Consider the following 11,736-nt stretch of genomic DNA (forward strand, 5'->3'; position numbering starts at 1 on the left):
GTAAGTGAAAAAGTATGATAACTTTTTATTTTTCGTCTCCGGTCCAAAAATAGGGTACCGTTGAACTCGTCTCGGTCCCCTGAGTTTCAATATATAATCAAAGTTCTGAAATTCCATAGGGAGTAATCTATAGTACACCCGTTTTCTTTGTTTTTGTGTCTGTTATAGCGGAGAGACAGAGTAATGATTGGAAGAACTAAAATAAACCTTAAGTTTTTTGCATTGGAGTCATTGATTTATTTCTGTTTCTTTTTGTTCCTGCACAGGGAATAAAAAGAAACAGATGGAAGGAACTGTGAGGAACGTACTTCCTCACAGTATGTTTATTTTATGTTAAAATAAACTGTTTTTGTCAGATACTTGTCGTCTTTGTCTCTTCCGCCACCACGCACGTACGAATAGACCCTAGACCATCACTAACGCGCATTTAACTAATTGCCCCTGGAAGTAGTCTTCTTACAGAAACAGCTTTCCTATCATCAAATCTCACGGCACGCCACTGGTCATCTTACTGCCCGCAGGGAGTGGCCAGATTGCCGAGAGACTGAAGTGGCAGAGCGCATTGCTCTTTCGGACCCGAGATCGAATCTGGACGTCGAAAAACCTCAGCAATTTTTTGGAACGAAATTTCCTTCTTAGCTTCGCCCACCTATCCAATTAGATTTCTTACTTAGCATTCTGTGATACAGAACGCGTTGAAGTTTGAAAATAATATTGTCTACACAATTATATAGCACTTTTGAGATTCAATAAATAAACATTATTTGATGAACTAGTCAATAGACAGTTGCAGATGGACTTCATCAGAAGGGGGCAAACGGAGCACTTGTCCTACCTTGGAATTAAAATAAAAAATTCCACAAATTATAATCGTACGGGTGATTGAATATGTAACCTTACGTCTCGACCATAGAACGCTTTGTGTGTTGATAGGACACTATTATATAATCTACTTATAAAAAAAATTTCTATTTCAACTTTATCAACATTTTTATATATATTTTTTTCCTCTTTACGTTTTGTTTTTTTAATTAAATAACGTCATACTACTGTTTAAAAATTATTTTAAATTTTTATTGTCATGATCTGGCAACACTTATAAACAGGTACAAGGTTGTTACAAGCTAGGCCTATTTACAATTGATTATTGAAAATTAATTTTGTAAGTTTATAAATTATTTAAATGTTTTTTTTGGTGATCATTTTCAAGATTATTTTATGTATTACGTATTTAGGATCAATTATCTGAATGAAATGACAGTAATTGTGTATGTTATCAGGTAAACGTCACAATAATTGTGTGTTATGAGGTAATCGTCACAAAATGCTTCACACGTCGTTTCCATTTATGCCAGTGACTTTTGTCAACGGTAAAGAAATATTAAATTCAACGAATAAAGAAGTTAAGAGTAATAACAACAATGTATCATTAGATGGAAATGAAATACGTGAATTTTACGAAGAGATTATTAATACACCTTCAGTCTGCTTACCAACACAAGAAGATTGTGATTCTAACAAAAAGAAATTAAAAATTGTAAAAAAATCATCATCAAATACTAAAATTAAGCCACACGATATATTTAGATATGCAGAAAATGATGATTTGAAAGGAATAAAAGAATGTCTGAACTCTGGTATTAACGTTAATTGTGCAGATAGTTATGGATGGACTCCGTTAATGTGTGCTGCGTGCTCCGGATCGGTGTCCGTGATAAAGTATTTATTAAGAAAGTCTGCTAATAGAGAATTGCGTAATTTTGCTGGAAAGAAAGCAATTGACTTGGCTTTGCAGTTTAAACACGATCAAGTGGTTGAATTGTTAGAGAGAAACTTTGTGAATATTACAAGTGAATCACAACAGATGGACGTTACTCAAATTTACTTTTGTGAACTATGCAAGATTGAAGTTAAAGAAAATAAACAAAAACATGAAAGTTCTATTATTCATCAGTTAAACATTAGGAGATCTACAAATTGTTATTATCATCTTTCTGAGAATAATAAAGGGTTTCAGATAATGCTAAAAAAAGGCTGGGATAGAAATACTGGTTTAGGACCAAAAGGCATTGGAAATAAGTATCCTATAAAAACAGTTTTAAAACATGATAGATCATGTCTTGGTAATAAAAATAAAAATGTTCCTCGAATAACTCACTTCAAACCGTTCGATGTTACCGCAATTGAAAGAAAAACTCAAGTTCCTATTAATGTTCGGCAAAATACTTTAAATAAACGAGAACGTTTCAAAGAACAACAAAAGAAGAGACGAAAAGAAATAAGTTTTAGAAGAGAATTTTATTAAAATACATATGTAAATTTATTTAAAATAAAATGTATTTTAATAATGTTAAATAATAATGTGATATATATGATGGTACTATTCACATACATAATTCCTTTTCATTTGAAATATAGTTAAAATTATATTATTTTTATTTTATTAAACTGAATTTATTTCTTAAAAGAACAAAAAATTAACATATAAGAATGTGTAGTCATCGGGATTTAGAAGTACAAAGTATATTTGAATTGTCATATTCTCTTAGAAAGTTCTTTTTTCCATAAACTATCGCAACATAAAAAATTGCTGTTAACTGTTGGTTTATCGGGTAATGATAGCTATTGAAATTTTATAATACTATTTTTCTGAATTTCTGAAGTAAGATTACAGATTTTTAAAATTATGTATGATTTTTATGTAGACTTTTCAAAAAAACAGTATTTTATTGGATTATAATTTTAGGTAGCTATTTTTTAAATATGAAATTTACTTAATACTTTATTTATTAATGGTTTCATATCAAAGCATGTTTATGATCTGTTTAAAAGTATAAAAACTAAAAAAGGTAAATTATTTGCAAGTGAAAATTCAAGAAAAAAAATTGAAAATTAGTGTCTTCATGTAATGTCATCAATAGGTTCTTAGAAATTGCAATGTTAAATAAAATGACTGATGATAAAATCAATTTTACTTTAGGCTAAATAATATAAAGAAGAGTTGTTTTTTTTTTTTTTTTGATCATGTTCGCAACCTCATACAATCAATTTACTGTTCATAAGGAAAGTTCAGAAACAATAATTGTAAATCATTACCAATGTATTTGTATCTTTCCTCAATGACATTATGAAGAAACAATGTTAAGTGAGGATATGCTGCTGTAATTGAGTACTTTTGATTTTATTATAACATCATCTGGAAAAGAACAATTGAAAAAAAATACATTTACAAATATGAACATTTATTAAAAATCTACATATATATTTTACAATTAATCTTAAATTTTCTTTCTAAATTTGACTGTAAGACATTAACGATCTTATATTATTAAGCTTATAGAATTTCCAACAAAATTTCTAACATTTCACTAGATAATCTATTATCTAGTTTCTAAGATAACCACTTATCTTTAAAACTGTAATGACAAAACACTATCTAGCACTTTTTATTAATTTATTGTTTTTTTCTCAAGATTTTTTACATTCAACTGAACATAATTACATTGTGCACTTAATTTTACATAAATTTTATCATTTAATAAGCAACAATAACATTTGATCTAACATTATAAAGAGCCCTAATAAAGAATAAAGAAAGGAATTTATTATCTATTCTTTACTCTAAGATTCCTTCAAAAGATCCCTTCAAAAAAAAATAAACAAAAATTAACATAGTTTAATACTTGACATTGATTGTTTGAATATAATTACTTCTATGAAGACTGAAATGTCCATATATAGTGTATACAATGACACTAAAGTTATTGCTAAATATTCAAGTTTATTAAAATCAATATTATTTATGGATAATGAATTATCTTTTCATCCTTAGATTGAATATAATAATTTTGATTATTGCATGCAACCTATTATTATTATTATTATATAAAAATATAGTCATTTCTCAAACTGTGACACTTGATTTATAGATTCTCCTACAAGAACTAATCAGGCCAAGATAAATATTGTTTGAACTAATTAATTTTTATAGAAAAATAAATATATAATGTAAATTGATATCTGCAGTGAAAATGAGTTACTTTATTAAGAATATAAATGCATGGCAGTAGATATGCAAATCCTTAATCTTCGAATTTCATTTAGCATGTTTAAAATGTAACTTTATATATATATACATTAGCAGAGAATTCTATAATTTTACTGTAAAATTTATTGTTTTAAACATTATTATTATTATTATTAGGTCATCATGTCAAGTGATACAGCATTTGCCTTAAAATATCTTGGAGAAGTAGAAGAGATGGCAGAAGAAATTTTAGCTGACAAAGAACAAGTAGTGAATTTAGACTGTAGACGGAATAAGAATAGAGAAGCTCTCAGGTAATTACATAAATATTCTTCCTATTGTTTAAATATCAATTTCTTTAAATAAAGCTTTTCTTTTCTTAAAATTAATTGATTTAACTTCACAGTTAGTTCAACTGTTGTTATTTTGTCTGTACCACATTTTTACTACATTCTTCCTATTGATGAAAACTTATTTATAATTTACAAAGCACTTAATAAAATCATTGTTAACTATTTTTTACTGGAAGAAACTACCATAGTTCAAAATATATTTTAAAAGCTTATTTAAATGAATCATTATATGACATTGTTAAATGAGATATAGTCATTGATTTAACAAGAATAAACAATTAAAAGTTATTAATCTGTTAAAAGTTAAAAAAATAAAATATAACAATTCTTCCACACAATTCTTGCAATCCTATATAATAGATAGAAAACGTGACAACCCAAAACGTAAATCCAATAACATACACAGGACAGTAAGACTCCCGCCACTTATCAGTTTAAAATAAAAATGGATGTGTCAGAACACATGAAATTAAAATTATTGTTTTCAATCCTCATATAGATGAAATATCAAGAATTACTTTCCATTTTCATTAGTTGAATACAATATGGGATTATGGAATTAATGGACTAATATACATTTAGATCCAAAATATGTATTTGAAAATGTGTAATGTATACTTCCAAATATTATTAACAAATGAGCAACAAATAGATTTATAAAAGTTGAAACACTAGGTAGTTCAATCTTTTTGAATTTTCTACACTTGTTGGGCAATCATAAAACCTTGGAATTAGTATTTATCTAAATACAGTAGAGCGTCGTTTATCTGAAAGCCAATCAACCAAAACATCATTTAACCGAAAGCATACCAGTCAGACTGTATCATGCTGAATCGAACATTTTTGATACTAGATTAACTTCCAAAATATAATTTTTTTGTTTTTATACTTTTCAATGTATTTATTTTGTTTGTACAATAATAAAGAAATTATTTTTAACGATACAATAGCTACGATTATTATTTTAAAAAATTTACATTAGGCTTAACATCAACGAAAATTCAACGCATAGTGACACGCAACGGAGAAAAATTTCAACATGGGATAGGTTAATATATTTTTTGTACATAATCAGTTATCCGAACAACCCCAGTCCCCAATTGATTCGGATAAATGATGCTCTACTGTATATAAAATTGCTTGTCCTGACTGACTGATTGATTCATCATCGCCCAGAGCAAACTGCTGAACCTAAAAAGGTGAAATTTGGTACACAGTTAGGATATGTCATGAAAATGCACACTAAGAAGGAATTTTTTGAATTCCCCCATGGGGGAAAGAGAGAGCATTAAGGCTTAACCTGAAGAACGACTTCTACTATACTATTTTAGATGCGATTTTTTGTTTTTAACTACATTTAGTTTTCAAGATCTTAATAGGATCCATCTTCGGCACTCATGCTGCTACACTCATTGTACTTGTTTGTGCTCCTCAATTAGTGGATTTTTTTGTGGAACTTTTTGTGCCAGGACTTTTTGTAATACACAGTTGGAAACAGGTAATCATTCCAAAGCTACCAAAATTACTTAATTACATTAATTAGGGGAAAGTTAATTAACTTTAAAGTGTTGGATTTTTGATCAAACCTAGTGGAAGGGGGATTAATTTTCGAGGGGGCGGCAGCAGAAGGTTCGTCAAAAGGAGGGTAGTTTTAGAGGTACCTAAAATTGAGTGGCGGTAAAATAAAACGTTTAACAAGTTACAGGGGTTTAAACAATTTAGTATTACAGCCTTTGGAAAATTTCAAAATTTTGAGTTACAATGGATTTTAACAGCCATTTAACGGATTCTAACAGACTATAATGGTTCCAACTATCTGTTTATTCATTAAAATGCATTACTAGCTTAATTAGTAGGTACCTTATAGTTAATTGGATTTTTGATCGGACCTAGTGGAAGAGGGATTAATTTTCAGGGGGGTTTGTCAAAAGAAGAGTAGTTTTAGAGGTACCTAAAATTGGGTGGTGGTAAAATAAAAATTTAGCGAGTTACGGGGGTTTAAACAATTTAGTATTACAGCCTTTGGAAAATTCAAAATTTTGAGTTACAACGGATTTTAATGGATATTCTTAAATTTTCTACTTCTTAAAGCTTTTTAAGATTGAAAATTAAAAATAATACGTTTCTTATTTAACATTAGTAATCTGTTCCTTGAAACCAGACATTCTGTGGGAAAATGTTATCTATGAGTCTGTTTATCATTGTTGTAAATGCAAATAAATTATAATGGATTAAAACATCAAGATAAAACTCCTAATTTCCAAAAATGTAACTAACACTTATATATAGTTAAAAGTTATTTTCAAGCCTAAAATATAAAATAATTATAATTGTTTTATTTACATTATTCAACATAAAATAATAATGCTACTAAGAATAATATTTAAAAATTTATAAAATATTGGGTTGTTCGGAAAGTTCGTAGCGATTTTTGATAGCCGACAGTTGAGACACCGATTGACGCAAAAATGATTAGAATTGTACAAACCAATGAATATTACGATAAATGACCTTGAGACGCGTCCGTTACAAAAAAACCGTTAAGATTATTCAAATAGCGTTTAATTTGTCTCATTGCAAAAAATGGATGCGAACAACGTGCATTATCGACACTTGCTTCTTTTCTCTTTTCGTAAAGGCAAAAATGCTGTACAAACAGCAAAAAAGATATGTGATGTTTATGGTGGGAGTGCTGTATCAAAATCAACTATTTGAAAGTGGTTTGCAAAATTTAAAACGGGTAATTTCAGCCTTGAAGATGCTCCTCGCTCAGGAAGACCTCCTGTTATTGAAGAGGACCAGATCAAAGCATTATTAGATGAAAACCCTCATTACACAACTCGAGAGATTGCAGACATAGTGAAGTCATTAAACAGTTCTGTATTTCAACATCTAAAGAAGCTCGGATACATGAATTGTTATGACATTTGAATACCTCACGACTTAACGGAAAAAAACTTACTGGATCGCATCTCCATTTGTGATTCTCTTGAAAGATGAAATAAAAATGACCCTTTTCTGAAGCATTTAGTGACAGGTGATGAAAAGTGGATCATTTATAACAACATCAGCCGAAAACGATCATGGGGTAAGAAAAATGAATCACCATTAAAAACTCCAAAGGCCGGTCTTTATCCAAAGAAGGTCATGCTCACTGTCTGGTGGGATTGGAAAGGAATCCTGTACTACGAGCTGCTTCCACAGAATCAAACAATTGATTCTGATAAGTATTGTTCCCAATTGAATAAGTTGAACATGGCAATTAAAGAAAAATGTCCGGAACTGGCCAATAGAAAAGGCATTGTGTTTCACCAAGATAATGCCAGACCGCACACGTATTTACGAACACGCCAAAAATTATTGGAACTAGGCTGGGATGTTTTACCCCACCTCCCTTACTCACCTGACCTTGCCCCGTCAGACTACCATTTGTTCCGTTCTCTACAAAATTTCCTTCGTGATAAAAACTTTGATACTTTGGAAGCTTGCAAAAACTACGTGGATCAGTTTTTCACAGGAAAAACTGGAAAGTTCTACGAAGAGGGTATCATGAAGCTGCCCTATAGATGGCAACGCATCATTAAAAACAATGGCGCATACATAATGGAATAAAAGTATATTTTTAGTTTTACAACAATTTCTTTTATTTCTCTTAAAAATCGCTACGAACTTTCCGAACAACCCAATAACTTTTAGCAGTTTAATGATGCGTTTAAAAAATAACAACAACCCTATGTCAAACTTATTTAAATTATATTTTTTTAAATTTTATATAAAAAGTTTGTAAACTTTATTGTATCATAAAGATTTGACTACATCTAGAGATAATCCTTTCTTATTGAATTATTTTGCATAATTAAATCATTATTACTATTTGTTTATTTTTAGTGCATTGAAAAAAGAAATGAAAAATAATTCTACAGAAAAGAAATGTTGGATTTGTTTTGGCAATATGTTTGTGAAGTTACCTAAACCAAAAGTAAAAGAAATTTTGGAGAAAGGTAATTTTATTTCTTTAATATAAAGTTAGACGGGGGGCCATGTTCAGTAACACAGAATTCTTGCTAAGTCTAGTTATGTTGCAATGTTGAACTCATTTTTAACTACTGCTTGATTCCTCCCATCACTAGAATTCTAGCTAGTTCAGTCAGCTTCTTTTATCTTTGCTAACTTCTACTAGTGACATCATTGTTTTTGTCTCTTTGTACGATTTGCAAGATGGTTGATTATGTTGGACTAAACGTATTTTATTATAACAATCACAAAGTTATTCTTTCATTCTAAATCATTAACTCATTCTAAAATGACTTTGAAATGTAAAATTGTCATACTTCAGTATAACAGATTCCAAATACATTTTAATGGAAGATAATGGTCCATTTTGTTGATTACAATTAATAATTGCTTCATTAATTCGTTTGCTACAATTGTTGCAATCAAAATTTTAACTTTGTCCACCCTTTTGCCCAGTTGTCTAACAAAATAATCATTCAACGATGCTCAAAACATTCTTAGCTCCTCCCACTAAGCCACTCAGAATTCTAACTTAGGTGTTCTGCGTTACTGAACACTGCCCAGGTTATATGAATATTTTATTTCATTCTTAAAAGTATAAAATATTTAACATATTCAATAAAAAGTTTTCTATGAAATTTTAAAGGTTGTAGCTTTACTAATAATTACATAAAGTGAACAAAGAGCGATAAACGTGAATTTTTATGATTTAGAAAATGTGTAATTAAACAATCAAATTCTTTAATTTTATAAATTATTAATTTTGATCTAAAAAGTAAAAAGGATCTAATAAAATAATAAGCTATCTTGTTTTCAATTAGTCATTTTTATAGTTTGATTTAAATATTTTTTTCACAGAAATTAATTATTTTAAATCAATTATTATTATTAGTTTTTGTTCTTTCTGGTATATTTTTTATTTGAAAAAATAATCCAGCTAGCTTCAATGTACTCTCTACTATATGTCTGTATTTAAAATTAATAAAAAAGAAACTAATACTATTGATAGACTGTTAATGATATTTAGTTTTTTAATATATATTGTGTATGAAAAATACAGTACAGTAGACCCCCCTATAACACAGGTTCATATAACACGGATTCGTATAATACAGCTAAAAAATTGCGATCGGGTTCATCTAACACTCTAAAAGAGACTCGTATAACACGGTAAAACATCATCGCCGACTCGTGTCACAACAGGATTGGTTGAATCTGGATCAATAGCGGATATTGTACAAACCATTGAGTTTAAACGAGCACTGGACCTACTAAAAAACATTTATTATTCAACGGCCATAAAAATTATATTTTTATTAATGATGTCTCCAAAGTTAAGTTATTTTTCTGTGAAAAATTCGCTGTCAGGAAACACGTGTCCGCCATTCGATGAGCCGCTCCACAACGAAAACAAGCTTAAGCAATGGTGTCGTCAAACGGTGCACACTAAGTAAGTAATCCTACAATTTTTTGTTTATAGCATAGTTTATATGGATTATTCCCAAAAAATTATACGTGATTTGGAAATGTTGAGTCAAATTAGTCTAGAATCGATTAATTTTATGGAAGAAAACCTTTCAAACAGCCATAACCCCTAAACTGCACATGTGCCGGGCTGTGATTGGCTCATGTATTTAAGTGACTCGTACAACACAGATTCATATAACATGGAACGTATCTACCGTGTTATAGGGGAGGTCTACTGTATTCAAAAAATCTAAACTCAGATTTGAAAGTGTTACATATATAAAATCAATTATGCTGAATCCAATAATTGCTATTTTTTTTTTTTTTTATTTACTTTTCAAGACAAAAGCAATTTAAATTTTTAACCATTGAGGGAAAAAAATTCAGATTTTTAGAAAAGCCAATTATGCATAAAACAATTCTTATCTCAAAATAACAAATCTATTGTGAAATAAGTGGTGAATTTAATGTTTGAAATACAATTTGTTACATCATTGTTTTTAAAAATGTAGTTGGTATGTCATAGATTGTTTTTTTCAAAGTACAGTTACATGCATTACACTTCTATCTGATAAATACATGGTTGAAATAATTAGGAGGTAAAATGTCCCAACAGTTATCATCATTATGCAAAACATACAAGACAAGATTTTCTTTTTTATTTAGAATAATAACTGCAGTGTAAATGAGTAATTATGATTAATTTTCTGTAAAAATCAACGCTGAGTAGTAAGATCATTTTACACACAGCTAATTTAGTTAGGCGCCATCTCAAGAGATGGCGCCTAACACCTAACTCTAGTACTAAATTTAACCCGTTCATTTACAGCTGTTGTGTGTGTATTTGCTTGTATTATTATCGGGTTTCGTTGTTATATATTTGTTTAAGATCATTTTTCAGTATTATCATTCATAAGTTTTAAATAAGATTTTTGTTTTTGCATATAACTGGCCCAATGTTATAAATTTATTTTATAGTTTTTTTTTTGTAATTATCTTTGTATTATTCCTTTTATTTGTACTTATCTTCTATCATCACTGATTAAAATTTAATAATAATTTAGCCATCAGAATTAACATTATTGGGATTGTCATATTGGATTTGGTAAAAGATGTTTCTATTTTTGTATTTTGTAGAAATTATTGACATCAAAAGACTGTTCTGAACATAATATATAAGTATTGTAAATTACAATAACAATTAAAATTTTATATATTAGAACGTTCTTTTTATTTTTTGATACTTTAGAAAATTTTACAATGTAACATATTATTGTCTTAACATCAATTTAAATTTCAACAATATTTATTTAGTTTATGCATTTATATCACAAATTTTTATTTTTCAGAGCAAACACACTTAAAAGAAGAAATTGGTAATCTTTCAAATAATTTAAAACAAAAGGTAGCAAAATTGAATGATATGGAAGGAAAACCACCATTGATAGGTTTTAATCTTCAACCATTGTCTAATGAAGAGAAATATGCAATAAAATCTGCTTTCAAACTTTAATAATGTGAAAATACTGTATTGAACAGTTAAAAATATAAAAAACCAACAAAATATTTATTGTTGTACAAAGTTTTGTTTTTAATAAAAAGCTGGGTTTTTTTTATTATTATTATTTCTTATTTCATTCAACAAAATATTATAATAATATACTTTTTACACAATGAAATATTAACCATTTACACAGTTAAATCTCTTTAATAAACATGCTTACAAGGCATGAATGATTATTAAGTGAAACTGGAGTCAAACGAGAGAGGTGATGAATGGTGAGTAAAACTAGAATACTTATTAGCCGCAACTGATCACTTTTTTTTCTTTTTAAATGTCGAAATTTCAAGTTTATCCGATCGAATTCTTTAAAA

General features: G+C 28.7%; 2 protein-coding genes across 2 annotated transcripts; both read left to right on the forward strand.

The window, feature by feature from the left end:
* The first annotated feature begins 1,074 nt into the window (after window positions 1-1,074).
* On the forward strand, window positions 1,075-11,480 carry Pdrg1 (Pdrg1 prefoldin-like subunit). The gene is made up of 4 exons (XM_067287847.1): window positions 1,075-1,162; window positions 4,205-4,341; window positions 8,269-8,381; window positions 11,211-11,480. The coding sequence occupies exons 2-4, from the start codon at window positions 4,211-4,213 to the stop codon at window positions 11,372-11,374; spliced, it is 408 nt and encodes a 135-aa protein (XP_067143948.1). The 5' UTR covers window positions 1,075-1,162; window positions 4,205-4,210; the 3' UTR covers window positions 11,375-11,480.
* Window positions 1,212-2,592, forward strand: LOC136989631 (G patch domain and ankyrin repeat-containing protein 1 homolog). The gene has a single exon (XM_067287858.1). It carries the CDS (start codon window positions 1,325-1,327, stop codon window positions 2,303-2,305), a length of 981 nt encoding a protein of 326 aa, XP_067143959.1. The 5' UTR covers window positions 1,212-1,324; the 3' UTR covers window positions 2,306-2,592.
* Window positions 11,481-11,736: the final 256 nt, after the last annotated feature.

Source organism: Centruroides vittatus, unplaced genomic scaffold (genome assembly GCF_030686945.1).
Source record: "Centruroides vittatus isolate TY-2023 unplaced genomic scaffold, ASM3068694v2 scaffold_712, whole genome shotgun sequence".
Classification (NCBI taxonomy): Eukaryota; Metazoa; Arthropoda; class Arachnida; order Scorpiones; family Buthidae; genus Centruroides; species Centruroides vittatus.